The 21,419-nt window shown below is 44.4% G+C and overlaps 1 protein-coding gene across 7 annotated transcripts in view; it reads right to left on the bottom strand.

The window, feature by feature from the left end:
* Positions 1 to 21,419, bottom strand: part of ANKS1A (ankyrin repeat and sterile alpha motif domain containing 1A) — a 139,942-nt gene that overhangs the window by 44,017 nt on the left and 74,506 nt on the right. For 6 of the 7 annotated variants that reach the window (XM_075195748.1, XM_075195749.1, XM_075195751.1 and 3 more), the window contains 8 exons: positions 20,599 to 20,697; positions 19,965 to 20,105; positions 19,413 to 19,520; positions 18,920 to 19,054; positions 17,715 to 17,831; positions 17,487 to 17,558; positions 17,300 to 17,386; positions 13,430 to 13,567 (listed from right to left, as the gene is read on the bottom strand). In XM_075195748.1, the coding sequence (XP_075051849.1) occupies positions 13,430 to 13,567; positions 17,300 to 17,386; positions 17,487 to 17,558; positions 17,715 to 17,831; positions 18,920 to 19,054; positions 19,413 to 19,520; positions 19,965 to 20,105; positions 20,599 to 20,697 (897 nt within the window). The remainder of the gene's footprint in view (positions 1 to 13,429; positions 13,568 to 17,299; positions 17,387 to 17,486; positions 17,559 to 17,714; positions 17,832 to 18,919; positions 19,055 to 19,412; positions 19,521 to 19,964; positions 20,106 to 20,598; positions 20,698 to 21,419) is intronic. The other variant, XM_075195753.1, reaches the window with a different exon arrangement.

Here is a 21,419-nt window from a genome sequence, read left to right as displayed (position 1 = left end):
TGTGGTTTATTCTGGGTATTTTACAATATTTGTTAATAAAGGTTAATATGACTTAATAGTTTATAAAGGTATAAGTTTATAAAGGGTAAAAATTAATAGGTTCCCAATATAGATACAAAGGGTGATTAAACACGTGCTTTACACAAGTGTAATCGTCTGCAACCAGACAGGTGCAATACAAATCTATACAAAATACAAGTCTGATGTGCGGATACCGCACCACGTGGGACTGGTACAGGCACTACAAATTTACATACAAACGTCCCCCAGGTCGAGGAAGTATCGGAGGATTATCGTGGATTGGTCAGACATTTATACACACTACACATCGGAAAGGAGACTGGAACGAAAATATTGAACGGTACGACCAACCAAATGAGGCGACAATTGTCCATTTGGGCAGTCTGACACTACACACACTGACCAGACTCTCGAAAGAGGGGTTGTATGTCGGCTGGCTGAGCCGATTATTGGACAAAAACCCTATCGTGTGTACTCAGCTTAAATGAGAGACACAATGTGGAACTATCTTATAACAAAGAAGAACTGTACAGTATATGGCAAACTGTAACACTATAGAAATACAGTGCTTCAGCTAAGACCTGAACCAGAAGTGTTCTGTAATGTACCCCCCACAGGATGTACAGCAGATAGAAAACACAGAAACACTGAAAAAGATAAAACAAGCAGCAAAGCCGCTCTATATCTACTGGTTCTCAATCCCCAGGGATTTGTCTGCGTCTGAGTGTCCTGGAGGTTGGGTGGGAAATGGCTGATGAGCTTGGCAGGTACAAAAACAGGTGAGTTAATTACCTAACCACGCCCACTTAACTCTTTGCTGGCAGGCACAAAATCAGCAAAAAAAAGAAACACATTTGTAATTGCAGAAAAAAAACACACATCAGACCCTGGTGGGGACTGCGCTCCAGCAACAGCTCCCCACCAGCATAGTATGCCTCACTACCTGTTTGCATCGCAACTTCTCCTCCAAATGCCACCTGACAGGCTGGGCAACTGGACCTCAAGAAGCTTTACCACCACAGCAGTCACACTGCTCCTGGGGCGGCCAGTATCGCCTCCCTGGAAGCGGCTGGGTCCTGGACACTACTGGAGTGCCAGGTGCCCCTTTTCCCGGGAGCCCTACATAAATCAGAGGGTGCGGCCCTAAAGCGCCTCAGGCACTCTCCCTGAAGTAGCCGAGGCGGTCACCTGGTGATCTCGAGGCGAAAAAAACTCTAAGACTAGACTAAAAGTGCTCTACTCTGTAGGCACTCAGAAAAAAAACTGAGCTCTTCCTGTGGAGGGAACATAGAGGGGAGCAGGCTAGACAAGTTTTTTAGTGCCATTGCTCCCACAGCGCCCTCTATAGCCAAGGTGAGCAGTGTCCCCAAACTAGTGTGAAACAGAAATCCCATTCACCAGAGCACTGATTCTGATTGTTTCAGATGGGATGTTTATTTGGCTTGGACTTTACTTGTCAATTACTGATGTGATTTCACTCCCTTTCCCTTTATTTATCTAGTAGTGTATTTTTATGATGTATACACGCAAATAACGTTTCCTCTTCCTACTCCATGCGAGTCTGTACTGATCAGTTATCCCTTATTATGCTGAGTAGACAGGAAACTACATAATGTGTCAACTCCTTCCATAACTTGTATTTTCCCTGTTTGTAGAAGACAGTGGTAGTGTAGATATTGCTTTCTTTATTTTTCTTATGAGCTTAAATGTTCTTAGACAAAACATAGATCCCAGTGCTGCAAAAGGTTTGTAGAGCCTAATGGAATGGGTTTGGTTCCCTGAACGCAACCCCACCATCTTGGGTCTAAAAGCAGTGGTTAGAGCTCCCGCAGCAAGAGTAGACTCCTGAAGCAGCTGACATTACTTTGCTTGTTTTAGACTGACGGCAGTATGGTTTGTAATCTGTTTCAGGTTGACTTGGAAACATTGCGCCGCTCAGTCTGAGTAGGCAGCCTGCAGCATGGATCCGGAACCTGTTCCAAAAAAGATACTTGTTTTAGGTAAGCCCCTAGCTATGCGTGTTTTTTCATAATATAATATAATATAATTTTATATTTACCAGCAACTAGTTTTACCTGTTATTATTCTTGCCTATTTCCATTGTCCTTATTACCTCTCCTTCTATTATTCTTTGCCTTCCAAGCCCTAATTGGTTATTGTCCTCCATCTTGCTATTGTCTCCCTGCTTATTCTTACCTGTTATCCGCTGTCCTTACTATCTTACTGTTCTGCTATCATTCTTACCTGTCTTCATTGTCCTTATTATCTCACTGTACTGTTGTTCCATGCCCTCCACGCCCTAATTCGTTATTATCTTCCACCTTTTCATTGTCTTCCTGCCTTTGTTCTTACCTGTTTTTCACTGTCCCCACTATCTCACTGTTCTGTTACTCTCTCTCCCTACTATGCCTCCCCGCTCTCACTCCATACCCATACTCTCCTCCCGCCCTACCTCTCCCGTTCCTCCCCGCCATCCCCCGCGCGCTGCTCATCTTGCTAACCTCATCCCCATTTCCCCCCTCTCCTCTCCCCCTATCTTCTGTGCCCTCTGGAATGCCAGATCCGTCCGCAACAAGCTGACTGCTATCCACGACCTCTTTCTATCCAACTCCTTTAACCTTCTTGCCGTTACTGAAACCTGGCTCTCCGATTCTGATACTACTTCCCCCGCTGCCCTCTCCTATGGTGGCCTCTCCTTCACCCACTCTGCCAGGCCTGGTGCCCGCCCTGGCGGTGGAGTTGGCCTCCTCCTCTCCTCCACCTGTACTTTCGTGTCATTCCCCCTGAACCCTCCCTCTCCTTCTCCTCTTTTGAAACTCACTCCATCCGCCTCTTCTACCCCATCCATCTCCGCGTCACTGTCATCTACCGCCCCCCTGGCCCCACCTCCCTCTTCCTTGACAACTTTGCTAGCTGGCTTCCTCACTACCTCTCCTCCGATCTCCCCTCGATCATTCTCGGTGACTTTAATATCCCCATCGACAACCCCACCTACCCTGCTTCCAGCAAACTGCTCACCCTCTCTTCCTCCCTAGGTCTCACCCAATGGACCTCCTCCTCTACCCACTGCCTAGGTCACTCCCTTGATCTTGTCTTCTCCTACCTATGTAATCTCTCCGACTTCTCCATCTCTCCCTTTCCTCTATCCGACCACCATCTTCTCTCCTTCTCTCTCTCCTCTTCTCCTGCTCCCCTCCCCCTGCCCAAACCTACTCTGTCCATACGCAACCTCGATACTCTTGACCCTGCCTCTCTGTCCTCCTCTCTCGATACCCTCCTTTCTCCCCTTTCCTCCCAGGCCTGCCCCAACCAGGCGGTCTCCCTCTACAATCACACCCTCACCTCCGCTCTGGACGCGGTCGCCCCTGCCCACTCCGTCCACCCCCGCTGCTCCAAACCCCAACCCTGGCACTCCAAATTTACCCGCTTCCTCCAAAAATGCTCCCGTTCCGCCGAACGTCACTGGAGAAAATCCCGCTACCTGGCTGACTTCCTCCACTTTAAATTCATCCTTTCATTCTACAGCTCTGCCCTCTCACTCGCTAAACAATCTTTCTTTAAATCCCTCATCTCTTCCCAGTCCTCTAACCCCCGCCGCCTCTTTGCCACCTTCAGCACTCTCTTGGCGCCCTCCCCTCCCCTCACCCCCTCCTCCCTGACTGCCTCTGATTTTGCCTCCTTCTTCTCCTCTAAAATCGAGGCCATCCGACTTGAAATCTCCTCCTCCACTCTCTCTTCCACCCCTCCCACTCTTCTGTCCCCCCCCCCCCCAACCACCTTCCCCTCCACTCCTTCCGTCCCACCACCGGCGAGGAAGTCCACTCTCTCATTTTATCCTCCCCCCCACTACCTGCCCCCTGGATCCCATCCCCTTCCACCTTCTTCGCTCCCTTTCCCCCACCTCGCTCACCTCTTTAATCTCTCCCTCTCCACTGGCATCTTCCCCTCCTCCTTCAAACATGCTCTCGTATCCCCCATTCTTAAGAAACCTAATCTCGACCCCACTTCTCCCTCGAACTATCGCCCCATATCTCTTCTCCCTTTTGCCTCCAAAATTCTCGAGAGGCTCGTCTGCAGCCGTCTCACCTCCTACCTTTCTAAATACTCCCTCCTTGATCCTCTCCAGTCTGGTTTACGCCCCCTCCACTCCACTGAAACTGCCCTGGCTAAAGTCACCAATGACCTCCTCTCTGCAAAAGCCAGGGGCCACTTTTCCCTTCTCATCCTCCTTGACCTCTCTGCAGCCTTTGACACCGTTGACCACCCCCTCCTCCTTCACACCCTCCAGTCTTTCGGCCTCTCCGGCCCAGTCCTGTCCTGGTTCACCTCTTACCTTACTCACCGTTCCTTCTCTGTCACCACCTCTGGGTCTCTCTCCCCCCCCATCCACCCTTCCAGTCGGGGTCCCTCAGGGCTCTGTTCTGGGACCCTTACTCTTCTCTCTATACACCTCCTCCCTGGGTGAACTCATCAGCTCCTTCGGCTTCAGCTACCACCTTTACGCTGACGACACTCAACTATACCTCTCCTCTCCTGATCTCTCTCCCTCCCTCCTCTCTAGGGTGTCCGCCTGCCTCTCTGCCATCTCCTCCTGGATGTCCTCTCGATTCCTCAAACTTAACCTTGCCAAAACTGAGCTCATAGTTTTTCCTCCCTCTCATACCCCATCCCCTTCTGACCTCTCCATCACTGTCGACAACACCTCTATCTCCCCTGTCCCCCAACTTCGCTGCCTTGGTGTCATCCTCGACTCCTCTCTCTCCTTTGGCCCCCACATCCTCTCTCTTGCTAAATCCTGCCGCTTCCAGCTGCGCAACATCGCTCGCATCCGGCCCTTCCTCTCCCAAGATGCCACCAAATGCCTTATCCACTCTCTGATCATCTCCCGCCTGGACTACTGCAACCTCCTCCTCACTGGCCTCCCCCACTCTCATCTCGATCCCCTTCGATCCGTCCTTAACGCTGCAGCTAGGCTTATTTTCCTCTCTCGCCGCTCCTCTTTTGTCTCCCCCCTCTACCTAGCCCTTCACTGGCTCCCATTCCCCTTCAGAATCCTCTTTAAGCTCCTCACACTCACCTACAAGGCCCTCGCCAACTCCACTGCGCCCTACATCTCCACCCTCCTCTATTCATGCTCCATCCCGCCCTCTCCGTTCTGCCTCTGACCGTCGCCTCTCTTCCCCCCTTATAACCTCCTCCCACGCGCGTATCCAAAACTTCGCCCGCACTGCCCCCCTCCACTGGAACAAGCTCCCTCCCTCCATCAGAACTTCCCCTAATCTGTCCAGCTTCAAACGGGCCCTAAAAACCCACCTTTTTCTTAAAGCCTTTCTGTCTCCCACTTAACTTCCTACCTTATCTTCTGCCTCTGTCCCCCTACTCTCCCTCTCTCCCCTGCGTCTCTCTGTCTGTCCACCCCTCCCCTTAGATTGTACGCTCCTCTGAGCAGGGCCATCTCTCCTCCTGTTTCCACCACTTCTAACGCTGCTCTCCAGCTACTTAGCCCTCCTCCTCGAGGGTCCTCCACCCCACGTCCACTCTCGTTCCCTCCTCCCCCCTGGGTGTCTCCCTGTCTTCCGCGCCCTCCTTCTTGGGCCCCGTCGTTTGCGGATCCGCCCTCTCTAGCTGTGCATTGAGCGTACTGAGTTGCTGTGTTTACTGTACTGTGCTGTCTCCCATTGTATTGTGATTTTGTTTGTCTCTGTACGGCACTGCGGATGCCTTGTGGCGCTTTATAAATAAATATTAATAATAATAATAATAAAATAATAATAATATAGCAATGTTAGATAAAAGTTGTTATACATTACAAATTTTCAATACTGTTATAGACCCCACAGAGGGGAGGGAGACAAGTAAAAACCATAACAGAATATCTGGAGCCTGTGACAAGGGCTGGGTATTATATTACGATGTAGGAAATTCCAAAACTACTTAACCCAGCTGGATTACACCAATGACCTCTTTACCGACTCACTGGAAAGACAGGCAGCTTGAAACGCAGACTTAAGTAAATTGAGACAGCTGAAGAACCCGGCAGCGTCCGATGATGTCAGATTGAAGGGACACACTGTCATCTAAGCTCTTAAGGTAGCGCCTGTACATGGTTCCTTACTTAGCCATGTACATTCTACAGACGGCACCTCCTTAAATTACTACCTTAAGAGCTCGGGTGACAGTTTAGACAGGCTTTCACCTTGGGAGGTCACAGGTGGGGAGCCTGCTCATCATGCTGAATGTTTGTCTGAAGGTATGGGAGCTGAACGCTTAGCTGTCCTAGCATATTTTCCTCTCTGCTGACATCTGCAAGAAGCAGCGGTATGACTCCACATCTTCCCTAAGAGATGAAAGGTGCAAAACCTAGAGCCTTTTGGTCTGGGAGAATTAACAGGGAAAAATGAGGTCCCTAAGTAATAGGGCATGGCATTCACATTCTTCCGATGCCGAAATCCTAGCCCAATGAGCTCCGCATCAATGGCAGTATCCCTCATATATTTGGAGGATATATGCCCTACCAGAGTTAGCAAATCAAACCCGGGCCTGACATACTGCAAACCCTCTGACAATTGCTCCAACCACCTTTCTGCCGCTGTGTAAACCAACTTAAGGATGGCCTGAATGTTCCTATCCTTGCTGTTCCATAATGTAGCAGTGTTCAGAATCCGAATGTTGGTTGTCTTAGATAGGTGAGCTACGAAAGCATCTACTTTAGGCAGAGATTCCCATTTTATCATATCCTTGCTAAGGGAAGAATAAAGAGACTTCAACTTGCGAGAGAACTGTAACCTAGGATAAAGCTTGGTCCACACGTCGCCTACAAGGTTCTCCAAGAAGGTAAGGAAACTGTGTTTCTTCTTCCTCTTAAACAGCAAATTGTCAGGAATCCCCAATTCATGAGATGTCTGAAATTTTTAGCATCTATGGGGTGGCTTGCATTCAATTCTCTACTTCATGTTTGGTGCCGAAGTCCTCATCAAGGAATGAGGAAACCTCAAGGGGAGAAACATCAGCCACCTTGCCTTCTCAAGGCGAGGAGGTCTTTCCCAAAGCTGAAGAACCTCTGGAAGGAAACGATTCCCTAATCATTTCTAAGGAAGAGGAAAATGGACCCTGAACTGATCTCGCCATGCGTTGAGCTCAGTCTGGCTTGTCAGGTGTTGCAGGGGTATCCTAGCCTTGACTGCGCAAAAGGCAATTTGGACTGGCAACTAAAAAAAGGCAAAAATGTTATCACTGTCCCTCCTCCAGGCTTAGCTGTGGACATACTCCACTCGTCATACTTAGAAGATAAAGAGGGAAGAAAAGGTCAAACAGCTGCAGTGCACAATCTAAAATGGAAGTAAAAGCTGCAAAACAGACACAGGTAAGGAAAAGGGAAGAATCCTGAGAAAATACAGCACCCATAACCCTCACATACTACTTCCCTGTAGAGGAAAGGGCGGCTCCTGTACTGCACCTCTATAGCAGTATTTCTAGTGTACCCCATGTATGAAAGATAAAATGTTTGTCACACGACTCAACAAAAGAAAATGTGTTTATTAACTTACACCGTGTCCTAGCGATGGAAAGTCACAGGATACAGAAGCATTTAACCCTGAACAATAGTCATTTGACATGGGTGACGTGAAGCAAGCATCTACTGGTTTAGGGAGTAAATTGTTACCCAGGAGTAAATAAAGAGCATTTTTATACTTCCGAAAACTCAGTTTTTCTGATTCCATCTGGGGGACACTGCTACCATGGGTTATGAGAGTGGAGGTGGAGTTGGCACTTAACAGGTTAACTTGCTAATGTATCATGCTGACAAATCCCTCCCCTCTGCAACCCCCTGTATCCTCTTCAGTCCAAGTATAAAGCCCCAAGGAAGGGGAGTCAACCAACCAGAGGCCAGACAGCAGAAGAGAGGGAACGCAGTGTTCCCCAGATGGAATCAGAAACAGATTTATCGCGAGTATAAAAATACTCTTTTCTCTTTCATCCTATCTGGGTGACACTACTACCATGGGGACATGCTAAAGCAGCCCCCTTAAGGGAGGGACCGCTCTGACAGCCATGCATGTAGAGCACTACTGCCAAAAGCAGCGTCTGTTGGTGCAAGTACATTGACTTGATAAAATTTGGTAAAAATGTGGACTGAGGACCAGTGGATGCCCTGCACAATTGGTCTGCTGAGCCTCATTTCGTGCAGCATAGGATGTCCACACTGAACGGGTAGAATGGGCTACAAAACGATCTGGCACAGTTTGGTTAGCATTGACATAAGCCTGCTTAATAGAAGTAAGCTACCTAACAATTGATTGCTTAAAATGCGTGCGGCAAATTTTTCATGTCCTCCTGACAAATTCGTAGAGCCCTAAGCACATCCAGAAACTCTATGGAACTTGTCCCTGAAAACTGTGGGCCACCCATGAATAAGGTCCTGACATCCGGAATGTCTGCCAAGTGCAGGTGAAAATACACCAAACGGGCCAATATCTGTACTTTCAATGAACCTAGACGAAGGCCCCCATCCAGGCCATCCTGGAGAAAAGCCAGAAAATGTGGAACACGAAAAGCAATCGTGTGGCATGGTCGGCTCTCACACTATCTAATGTAGGTTCACCAGATGCGGTGGTAAATACGAGCCGAAACTGGTTTTTTAGCTCGTAGGAGAGTGTTCACTACTTGTGGAGGGAAACCTCTGGACCTCCACAGGTTGGCCTCAACAGCCATGGCATTAAATTGAGCCGAGGCAAGTCCTGATGTTTGAATGGTCCTTGCTGAAGGTGGTCTTCAGACCTAGACCTACCGCTAGCCACAGAATTTCTGCGTACCAAACTCGCCGTGGTCAAGCGGGAGCCACTAGTATTGACTGGGAGCCCCCCTTGGATTACTCTGGACACTGGGAATCATAGGAATGGGAGGAAAAAGGTACCCCATCCTGAAGTCTCATGGCATCGACATGACATTAATAGCCACCGCCAAGGGGTCTCTTGCTCTTGAGCAGAACTGTGCTACTTTCCTGTTGTGACGAGATTCCATTAAGTCTCGATCTGGGATTCCCCATCGTAGGACCAGTGACTGGAAGACCTCCAGATGGAGAGACCATTCGCCCGGCAGTATCACATGCTATCTGAGATAGTCTGCTTCCCAGTTTTGGATTCCTGGAATAAAATTGCTGAGATAGCGGGAACGTGGATTTTGGCCCAGGTCAAGATCTGAGTCACCATCCTCATTGTTTCTGCGCTCCTGGTTTGTCAGACTGCAGACAGACTGGGTGCTCTGTAAGGCCATTAGCATGGCCTTTAGTTCCAGAGTGCTGATGGATTGAGAGGTAACCCAGAGCGACCCCGAGTCCCTGGAGCCGTAAATGAAGTACCACAACCCCCTATCTTGTCAGGCTGGTGTCTGTGGTTACTAAGATCCAGGACCATGTGGCAAAGGACCCTCCTATTGTCATATGGAATCCTGAACACTTCATTAAGAAGTCCCATTGGAAGTAGCGCGAGTGAAGTTGACCATAAGGAATAGTCTTGAATGTCGGTACCATCTTTCCTAACAGAAGCATGCATGAGTGGACCGAAGTCTGTGGCAGTCCATAACGTGAGCAGTTAGATTCCTCAGGGATTGAGATTTGTCCTCCGGAGGGAAAACCTTTTGTTTGTTGGTATCCATGATTAGTCCCAGAAAAGTTATTTTCTGGCACGGAATCAAATGGGATTTGATTCCAGGATCCTGATAATGAGGACCAGGTACTGATTTAGCAGGCGAGCTGAGGAGGCTTTTATGAGAAAATAGTTCAGATAGGGCATTATTTGCACTCCTCTGGAATGAAGACAGGCTGCCATTATTGCCTTTATTTTTGTAAAGGCTCTTGGTGCTGTCGAGAGGCCAAATAGGAGAGATCTGAATTGGTAGTGAGAGGGTAACACTGTGAATCTGAGAAGGGACTGATGAGCATTCCAGATAGGTATGTGAAGGTAGGCGTCTTTGATGTCTATTGACACCATGAATTGATCTGGTTCCAGTCCATTGATGACGGACCTGAGGGATTCCATTTAAAACCTGACCACCTGCAGGTGCACATTTAGCCGTTTTAGATTTAGTACAGGTCGGAATGAGCCATCCGGCTTCGGGAAGAAAAAGAAGACTCCAGCGGAAAGAAGAGAGGCAAAACATGTAAGCATTGCCTCTTTCTTTCAAAGGTCGTGGGGCAAATTTGTTACGAAAAACAGATGAGGGGCCAGACCTGACAGGTCTATCATGTAACCTCTCGTCATGATCCCCCGAATCCAACGGTCTTCCGAGAACGCTGCCCACTGATCTTTGAACAGCAGCAGACGTCCACCACCTCAAGCAGCCATAGAGACAGTTTGTATGGAAGCTTGGGAGAGGGACGTCTTGCAGAGGAGGAAGACCTACGTCTATGTCTTCCGTCTATACGATTGTCCTCTAGTGGCCAAAGATCTCGGTCTATGTGTCTGGCCCCAACCAGAGGAGCCCCCTTGAAAGGACCGTCTAACTGAACCAAACCTTGGTACCCTAGGTTTTGGGACATTTACTGGGAGGAAGCTGCTTTTGCCTCCTGTGGCCTGGCAAATTATGCTGTCTAATTCAGGGCTGAATAACACTCCTCCTGAATAAGGGAGTGATTCTAACAACTTTTTAGATTCAATGTTCGCATCCCAGGACCTGAGGTATAAGGTTCTCCTGGCTGCTACTGCGGTTGCAGAAATAGATGAAGAAATGAAGGCTGCAATCAGGGCATCCTCATATAAGTATCCAGAAGCCTCCTTGAGATGTAGGGCAAGGGGAAGCAATTCCGAATTTTACAGATCTACTGCTAATTCGTCAGCCCATGTTTCCATAGCCTTGGCAACCCATGCCAATAAAAACATAGGTCTAAATGAATCCCCTGTCGCAGTGTAGATGGACTTTAAAAATCCCTTTATGTTGTGGCCAGTATTATCCTGCAGGGTGGCTGTCCCAGGACAGCCACCATAGGGAGTGTGGTGTGGCGCCACTGGTGAATCAACCATTGAAACCTGTTCCCAACGGTTGAAGTCCTCCTCCTGTAATGGATATAGAGACAGATACCTTCGAGGAATACTAAATTTCCTATCTAGTTGTTTCCAAGATGCTTCCGCTATTTCCTTCAGTTCCACTGATGGAGGAAAGCGGATTGCACTTTTCCTAGCTTTTTTTAAAGAGATTTTGATCTGATGTTCTAGTCTCTTGTAGATCCAGAATACCTAATACCTGAGGAACTGCTACCACCAGGTCGTTAATACCTTGATATCTGGAAGATGCTTCTGTGTCCATGACCAGTGCAGAATCAGAGTCTTCTATCAGCTCTCCCTCCTCTTCTGAAGATCTCTCCGAATCAGTGAGGGACAAAAGGGGTTAGTGGATCGGTGTTGCTTATTCTTGAGTAAGGGTCTTGGCGCACCCAAGAAACGGTTTACCGATCAAGTTCTCTAACTAGGGAAGCCGACCCAGCCGGCTCTCCTGTAGGAGGGTCTTGTGAGGTGAGGACAGATGGAGCCCCAGCCTGTCCTAAGTCAATGGACTCGGCGGTCCCCGTAGTCCTGCCTGTTGAAAGGGGGTCAATTTCTAATAAGGTAGAAGGGAGATCTGACGCTACTGCTGGAATCTCGCTAGTTTAGAGAGCAGCTTTACTAATGTCTGTGCCAGGGCATTTGCCTATGCTGGTGTTTCCACTAGTGGCAGTGTGCTATCCTTAGCCTGCACAGCTAGGGTGCCCCTGCTACTGTCAGTACAAAGCGCTCCTGGGTCCTGTAGTCCAATTAGTAACTTATCTTTACACTTGGAACAGGTATAATATTTTGCCAAAGGTGCCTTTCCCTTACCAAACATTTTTTTAAGGGAACAGTATAACTGTAATAGAATGAAATACAGGCAATCATTCACAAGCAAACAGAGATACACTAACTAGTCTATGACAGAGCCAAAATTTAGTATCCCTGTTAAGGTTATGTGTTATGCAATTAGGATTCTATTTTTTCAATAAAAATGCTATTGCAACAACAATTTCGTTTTGATACACCCCTATCTATTATAGAGAATATATAGGAAAGAGTGGGACTTAGCCTTCCAATCAGGCTAAGATGTCTTTGGAGCAGGAGAGGTCCGGCAGCAGCTCGGTGTCCCTGAGGAATGGCTGCTGCTATTTTTCCCGGGCAGTTGTTTTCACACCCTGGAATAGTTCGACTACTTCAGACTGCGGGGAAGGACTCTGTCATGCTCCGCCTGTTCCTGCCGCTCCTGATATTTTTTGCTGGCAAAAGTCGATCTGCTGCATCTATAATATGCAGCAGTCACTTCTAAATAGCTTCCTGGTGGCCGTTTTTGATGGTGGACTAGTGCCCCCCCTCGTTTGCTGAGAGGGGGGACTTTGTACATTCCAATATGGCGACTCCCAGCATTCCAATTACCAACTTTCCTTGCCGCTTTTGACAGCACTTTTATAATGGTCCTGTATCAGCGTGACAGCGACTATAAGCCGCTTGTCAGTGCTGAGTTTTACGTGGAAGTAAAAGAAATAAATACAAAAAAAAACAAACAACTTTCCGATGTTGTTAGTGAGCGCTGTCTGGCTCTCAGTGTCTGAATCAGTGTGCTCTGTATTAGTAGAACAGAGCATACTGCTCCTGCTGCAAAAAAAGTTAAAATAAGGGAAAAAAAATCTTCCCAACATTAAAAGAAAGCCCAACTCCCTTGGGAACTTGACTAAGACTGAAGGAGGCTAGAGGGGGTTACAGATGGGAGGGGTTTGTCAGCATGATACCTTAACAAGTTAACCTGTTAAGTGCCAACTCCACCTCCACTCTCACAACCCATGGTAGCAGTGTCTCTCTCAGATAGGATGAAATGAAAATAAAAATATAGAAGATTGTGCTGTTGTACTTCAAGGTTCACTGAACCTAGAGCTTGAAGTGATCAGATGGCAGTACAGTCATCCTCTCACTTCTGTTAATGGTGGTGTTAATACTCTATGAGTGACCAATAGGCAACAGTAGGTAACTGCAAACATGACATAACTCTCACAATCAGGGCTACCTGGGAGTAGTAAAATATTATCTGCTGCAGCATAAAGGGTAATGATAAATATTTCACGCTTGAAAGATCTTTAAAAAGCTTTGCTAGGTGTGTATGCAAGTTTAACTCCAATATGTACATAAATATTCTGGTGTTTGAATTGGATTAAAAAAAAAAAAAATACCAAACCACAATTTGGTTCACTTAGTGGTAGAAGGAGACGTAAGGGTCATAGGTGACAAGACGACTAAAGATATTTTTCAGATATATCTATAAGAGAGGAAGGACTCCATTTTGGCACCCAAAAAGATTATAATTTAGTATATATCTTCAGGTACAAACAGTGATGGTACAAATATATTTTTCTCACCACATCGGCAGTGCTGAACACATGGCAGTAATGGTGGCTGGTTTGTAGATCCTTTGTTATATAGGCAAAGGTGCATAAGTCCTCTGGGTCCTGGGCTGCACAGGATATATTACGGATCTCATGTTCTGCAATTACATTCTGAAAGAATTCAAAGAATTGCGAGAATAATGGAAAACGTTTATGTGAAGTTCTGTGTTCAAATTGTAACAGATAGAACACATGTTCTATGTGAATGGAATTGTTAATGGACCTGTTAATATACATGGAGCAATGCCACAGCTAAATAAGACAAGGTATTTAACAACATGAGGGTTTTCATCAAATTTTACCCCTGCTTTCAAATAAATTAATATTTTAACATATCAACACATTACCTTTCCAAGTTACACTAAAACAATTTTACAAATAAGTACAATTCTGAATAGCTTTAGAAAAAACTATTTAATATTTAGGCTTCTGGATACTTCATAAGAATAAGATGGATTTTAGTAAGTGTTCTTATAATCACTCAAGGTAAGTACCTGGATGACAATTTTTTTGAAAATTAAATCCTTTTCTCGATGTCCGTTGGGGGACATTGGGCATAGATGTGCATGTAGGAGCTTGGGCACATTAAGAAAATCTTAATGAAGTCCAAGCTTCTTCCTAGTCTTTAGCCGAGAAGAAGTCAGTTATTATACTAGCCCAGCTCCAGAAGAGGACAGTGCGGTGTAAATAAAGGGCTAGAGGTAAAAAAAAACATCAAGGAGAACATTGTTTGATTTAAGATGTCTGTTCTTAAGAGGACAAAGGATAAAGTGTAAATATGGTGGCCATCCAGTGTCTCCCAGTGGACTTCAAGAAAAGGGTTCAACTCCCTTTCTCTTGCATCCATTGAGGGACACTGGAAGCATGGGGAGTTCCCAAGCAGACCCTAAAGGAGGGTATACTCTGAAGCACTAAGCACATAACTGTCAGTCTAAAACTACCATATTCGGACACACAAACATTCAACGTAGCAATTTGTGAATGTCTGGGCAGAAGAAGACCAAGTGGCTGCCTGGTGCAGCTGCTATGCCAAGACCCCATACTGTGTCACAGTCACTCACAGAGATGGTTGAATGTGCACTCATGTTTTCAGGAACAATGAACCGTGCTCCAATATATGCCTGCCAAATTACAGAGGTTACCAATTGTTGGGTCACCAGCCAACTCCTCTTTTGTGCATCATAGAGAACTAAAAGATCCTTTCTTTTACAAAAGCTAGAGGTCCTATACAGATAAATTTTAAGATCTCTGACAACGTCCATCAGAAGACTTAGAGGCATATTCAATTGTTAGCGTTAACGCTAACAAACGAGCGCTCGAAAAATCTTAGCGTTAATACGGTATCTACTCGCGGAATTTCAGCTCGCAGCTCCCTGAGTAAACTACCGTATTAACGCTTTTCACGCGCAATATTACCGTATAAACGATAATATTTTTCGAGCGCTCGTTTTGCAGCGTTAACGCTCACAATTGAATACGCCCGTAAGACTCATTTTAGGTATGACGCCTGATTTAAGTGTAATTACGATACTACCTTTGAGGGATTTGTAAGTAATACATCTTTGAACCTGTTAACTCGAGATGGATGTTTAAGTCTGAAAGTACAGTCTGGGTTTTGTCCCCCAAAAATTTTTTTACATTAAACTTTTCTTTTCTCACGGAAAAGAGATGATCTCCCCTTAAGAAAGTAAACACTGAACTACCGCTAACAAAGCTTTTTTTGTTTTCATTACAGGAAGACAGGTGGTGAACAACTGTCTAAGAGAGGGCTTCAGCAGATTCAGGATGTAGCCGCATCAATTCATTATTCCTTCCACTCTGGAATCCTGAGGGAAATTTAACCACGGTTCCCTGATGAGAAAACGATCCCCCACCATAGGAAATCCCAGGTGGGCAAAGTGTCTATTATGCTGATTGTTTCTCTGAAGGTTTGGTCTATTACAAAAAAATACCCTCTTTATCTTCCTGAAGGTTTAAAGGACCGTAACCTATGAGCATTCAATTTATGGGTAATAACAGGGAGGAAAGAACGCCTTCCACCTGTGGCCTTACTGAGAATTGTTTGCAGCTCAGGACCAAGGAGGACATCAATTGCAAATGGAAGGGACTGCAGAATTCTTTTTGATTCTGGGTCAGCCTTCCAAGCCTTGAGTTAAGAGTCCATCTGGCTCCCTGGGCAAGTCTTTCTGGTTCCCAGCAGCAAACCACAGTATAACACTGTTCTCTAACTCAAGTGCAGGGAGATGGGAGTGAAATAAAGTCATACCCACAGAGTGAGGTCTGGTGCAGAATGGCTGCCTGCTGTTATGGCAGCAGTAATACAGGACGACGATATCTATCTACAAAGATAGTGTCTGGCCCCTTCAGTAGTCTGTGATCTGTGAAAACGGAGAGCAGTAGTAGTGTCCTTAGCAGTCAGCCACAGATATCGTTGTGGCAGCTTTCAGTAAGGGAAAGAATAAAATAAATTGACTTAATGTTGCCATAAGCAGCACCATATAAAAAAAGCACACTGCTTCTGAGCACTTTAAGATAAACAGACATCCTCATGGCTAGGTGATATAGAGGGTGACACAGACTTCAATAATATTTTCTTAAAGTGCCCAAGCTCCTACACACATCTTTGCCCCAAGGTTACAGCGATTTCCGATGGATGCAAGAGAAAGTAACATAGGAGTTTGGTGTGTTCAAAGAAGATTTCTTGTTGCTAATTTATGACCTATTGCCTTTTTCATTTTTCCTTTCTTTCCATGGGCCTTATTGTTGATGATGACTATGTATAAGGACGTGTACTGTTAATTGCTCCTGGTAAAGGCAGATATCACAAAACCATTATAAGGGACCATCTAAAGACCCATTTAAAATACACAGCCTTAAAGATGTCATTATAACGTGTGTGAAATCAAATTTAATCAGTAGATATTAATGTACATTACAGTTAAATCTGTAGGTAAAGGGAAGGTGAAAGAATAAAAGGTTGGTTGTATAATTAGGGATCACAGTACCATACTTTTAGTGGCAGCAACTTCTGCATGGGCTTGTTCAGGATATGGAATTGAATATTAATATTATATATGAGCATTAAGAAAAGCCTGGAACTAAAGGTAGGTAGAAAAACTGTACTAGAATATACCAATCAACTACAAAATTAAAACCAGTGAGGTGAATAATATTGATTATCTCATTACGTTGGCACCTGTCATGGGGTGGGATATATTAGGCAGCAAGTGATCAGTCAGATCCTGAAGTTGATGTGTTGGAAGCAGGAAAAATGGGCAAACGTAATAATCTGAGCTACTTTGACAAGGGCCAAATTATGATGGCTAGACGACTGGGACAGATCATCTCTATAATTGCAGGTCTTGTGGGGTTTTCCCGGTGTGCAGTGGTTATTACCTACCAAAAGGGGTCCAAGGAAGGACAACCAGTGAACTGGCAACAGCCTAGCTAAATATTATTGACTTGGCCTCTAAATACCCCAGATCTCGATTTGATCGAGCATATGTGGGACATGCAGGAAAATCAATTCCGAGCCATGGAGGCCCAACCTCCCAAATTACAGGACTTAAAGGATCTGCTGCTAACGTCTGGGTGCCAGATACCACAGGACACCTTCAGAGGTCTTGTTAAGTCCATGCCTCGACAGGTCAGAGCTGTTGTAAGCAGCACGAGGGGGACCTACACTATATTAGGTAGGTGGTTTTAATGTTGTGGTTCATTGGTGTATAACAATTTCAACATTTATTTTATATTGTGTAAGTGTGTAATAAATTATGAAAAACAACTATTTGACTATGCTTCCCCTTCAGAGTTGGATCAGTTAATTATGTATTTTCTTTAAACCTGATTGGATGCATCAATGAACTTCACGCCTTTGTAGCTGATGGAAAGTGTAATTCTTGGAATTTTTTTCATCTGCTCTGTGGACTTCTGTAGATAGATATGTTACATTCAGTAATGTATAGTAAAGTTTATAAGAAAATATGCCTTCTTAAAATCATGCACCATTTTCATATTCACAAAATCTCACCCTCATTTTGGCACAGGCATCCTGGGTGGACTCTGTCCCCCGTAGATCTTTGATTTGCATGGATCCCAAATACTGGCCCAACAAGCAAGGGGAGGGAGAAATTCATTACATTAGCAAGTGTAGCAAATTAGATTAAACTGAAAGGTTAAGTAACTTTAAAAAACAAAAATAAAAATGCAGGAATATTTTTTTAATTTAGAAATCTCCTATTTCCTAGATAATACTCACACTGGCTTCATAGCCACAGGACTCAAATATTAGCTTTTCAGGTTGATGCTGCCAGTTTTGAAGGGGGGCATAGGATGTAGCTAGGCTTGGGGGTCTCAAGGTTAGTTTAGATTCCTCCTGCATGACAAGTAAGAACATCAAATTTCAATATGAAAAAAGTGGCTAAGATAAAAGCAGTAATATTAATCAAAAGCAATGCTCCAAGACATGACATTTAAGAGGTCTTCAATAACTATCTCCAATGAAAATATTGACAACCTTTATATCAACTACTTTATTTTTGAATACATGCATGTATTTGAACAGAAAAGCATGGGTGCTTCAATTCTTTCACACTAAAGCAACATGCACCAACACTAAGGCCTCGTGATGACCAAAACAATTATCACGTTTTCATTGAACTAAAAATAGCTTCTCATTTCTAGTCTATCGAAAAAAGAAAAAAACAAACACTTTTTTATGGCATTTGGAAATAGATATATTATATAGTATGGGTGCAATATAAGTAGGCTATAATGGTGCATGAGGGAAGACAAAGTTTTTACCACAGCTAATTTCACAAAATGTACCCTTTTCCTGATATTTACCCCAAAATGCAGTCAGTTGGTTGTGTAAAGAATAAGTATAATTGCTGACTGGAACACAGGTATTGAGCGGCCGGAAAATATGAGATCACCTTTATTGTGTGTAACACATTAACTATATTTTATTAGAATAGGTCAAATTCATGCATAAGCATTACATACAGCATTAGTGTGTAATGTAAGCTTTGCAAGTTTTGCATGTTGGGAAAAGGTTAAGTGTTGTTGATGCTTTATTTTAAAAAACACATATTATTATTAGAAAAAGAAAAGTAACTAAAATAATTAAATTAACAAGTTAATAAGACCCTATACTGAGAGGATGGTCTGATGGATTCCACTGCATACTAACACTATTAGATCCATCTAAGGACTACTTGATCAATGTTATGCTGGATCTGATAGAATTAGTAGCATGAGAAATCATTGCATTCCGATAGGTTTGCTCCACAAGTGATGTAATTCCAGGTGTCTCCTTGCATAAGAACTGTGGATCAAAGAACAAAGAGGCTGAAAAGGTGATTCCGCTCCAAACACATTAAGATATTTTTATCTTTAACACTGCTCCAGAAACGTTACATTAAAACAAGAAAATATTTAGCATTGTTAGCAAAAAGCAACAACCTCGTTCGCCGATGCTAGCACTTTGTGACAGTCTCTGCTTTCTGTTACTTCTATTCTACTTCTTCCTGAATCCAATACAGCATCCTGCTCTCCTAATGGAGTAGGTGGCATTGGTCGGGGGAGAACATCATGACACTGTAGGAATATAAATTAAATGGCAGGTCAATGGCAATGAAGAAAAACATTTTTATACACAGCTGAACCTTACTGTGATAAAAAAAAAAGAGGCAACACTGAACATTCATATTACCATATGCCTTTCAAATTCCAAAACTTGTGTGTTATAATTATAGATGTTTCATTAATTAGGAGAATGTGGTCAGGCAATGTTAATCCAGATAGACATTATTAATTTCTGGTTTAGTGGCTCTGGTCCTCTGCAGCGAGTAAATAAACACAATGACTCCCATTCTCACTATGTATGAGAAGGTTAGACTTTTATAACAGACATTTTGTTGATTGGTGATATGTAGAAGGACAAAATATTTCTCACCCGTAGCTGTGAGAATCGAGGTGGTTTCTGAGGAGGATCTTCACATGGTCTCTCTGACAGTGATGCCAAGATTCTTTTCCGGTGGCCCAATAGATTCACTTTCAATACCTGTTAAGCAGAATAAATGTTTATTATTGCTTATTTATATATCACCAACCATATTATGAAGAGGTGTGCATAGAATATGTAGTCATTCACATTCACTCCCTGTTAATCTTGCAATCTAAATTCCCTACCATACACACAGATTGGGGTCAATTTTGTCAGAAGCCAATCAACCTCCAAGTATGTTTTTGAACTGTGGGAATAAATGTAAATGGTGAGCACATACAAACTACACACAGATAGCGCACTGGTCAGAAATGAACACATGACCCAGCCCTGTGAGAAAGCAATATTAACCACTGTCCCACCATGCTGCTTAGGGTTGTTGAAATCCTAAAATAAAACAGGAAGTAAACAGATGTAAATGGAAATAATTAAAAATATTCCACAGATTCCAACAGCAAAAAGGCTTCAAAAATGATTATTTTGTTGGTAATGTCAACCTACATTGACAATCTCAAGTTCCCACAAATTGCGAAGTGTTTCCATAGAGGTATAACCACTGCTTAGAAAGCTGGAAGCATACTGCTGGAGGGAGAGAGCACGAAGCCACGAGGTTACAGACAGATCCCATGAAAGCGGGAATAGCTAGAAAGAGAAAAAGTAAAAGTTAAAAAAATATACTAAATAAAGCTAATTTCTACAAAACTGAACATTTAAATGGCCCAACTATTTTTATATTTTGCAGATCATGTACTGCTGTGCAGCTGTTGTTGAGATGCCAATATGCAATTCCAAGCAGTGGTGACCAAACCCGCTGGGATTTGTAATTGAAAAGTAACAGACTGTCTATTCATATTCTATATAATAGTAAGAATGGCTTAAGGAAAGAAGGCAGTGATTGCAAAGTCAACTTGGCACTTATCCTCAATGTCCTTCTCCCGTTCCAATGCACTGATTATCATCATAAGCTATGTGTAGTGTCCCACAAAGCAATGGAAGACTATTAAAGTAAATATTACCAATGATTTAAACTGGACCAAATATTTTACAATTGTCAAATCCCAAACAAAATATGAACCCTTACTTGCTTTTTCAAAACTACAAAAAAACCTCTGCCAAAAATATACCTGCAATTTACCTTTGGTAAGAAATGGGAGGCCTGAAGAAGCCGGCGACGGTGCTGCATGTCTGTGATTCCTATGTCTATCAGATCCTGATCCTCCAGTATATTATCTGTCTGCAGGAACAATTAAACAAAGCAAAGAGACCCATATCAAACCATGTAGTAGTATTGAGCTAAATAAACATTAAAACAAAACAAAAAAGCAAACTATAACTGTGATTTGCAGAAAATGTTAAAATTTCAGGGGTAGAGTACACAAAGCAGATGCTTTGTCATTTCAGCATTTCCCACTTGTACAATATCAGCAAAAGATTTACGCAAACTTGTGAAAAGTATATCAACAGTAATAATTAGCTTGCCCCGAATGTCATCTGAATGCACGACAGGGTTAAAACTCTTGCTTGTATGGGTGGCATATGAGGGTTATGAAGCTTGTGGATGAGAGAGAGAGAGAGAGAGAGAAGAGAGAGAGGGGGAGGGAGAGAGATGAGAGGAGAGGGGGGAGAGGAGAGAGAGAGAGAGAGGAGAGAGAGAGAGAAAGAGGGGGGAGGGAGAGAGAGAGAGAGAGAGAGAGAGAGAGGGGGGAGGGAGGGAGAGAGAGAGAGAGAGAGAGAGAGAGAGGGGGGAGGGGAGAGAGAGAGAGAGGGAGGGGGGAGGGAGAGAGAGAGAGAGGGAGGGAGAGAGAGAGAGAGAGAGAGAGAGATGAGAGAGGGGGGAGGGATGAGAGAGAGAGAGGGGGGGAGGGAGAGAGAGAGAAGGGGGGAGGGAGGAGAGAGAGAGGAGAGAGAGAGAGAGAGAGAGAGAGGGGGGAGGGAGAGAGAGAGGGGGGAGGGAGA

Source organism: Mixophyes fleayi, chromosome 2, assembly GCF_038048845.1.
Source record: "Mixophyes fleayi isolate aMixFle1 chromosome 2, aMixFle1.hap1, whole genome shotgun sequence".
Lineage (NCBI taxonomy): Eukaryota > Metazoa > Chordata > Amphibia > Anura > Limnodynastidae > Mixophyes > Mixophyes fleayi.
The sequence above is the reverse complement of the archived record's forward strand: the minus strand, read 5'-3'. Positions and strand labels throughout refer to the sequence as shown.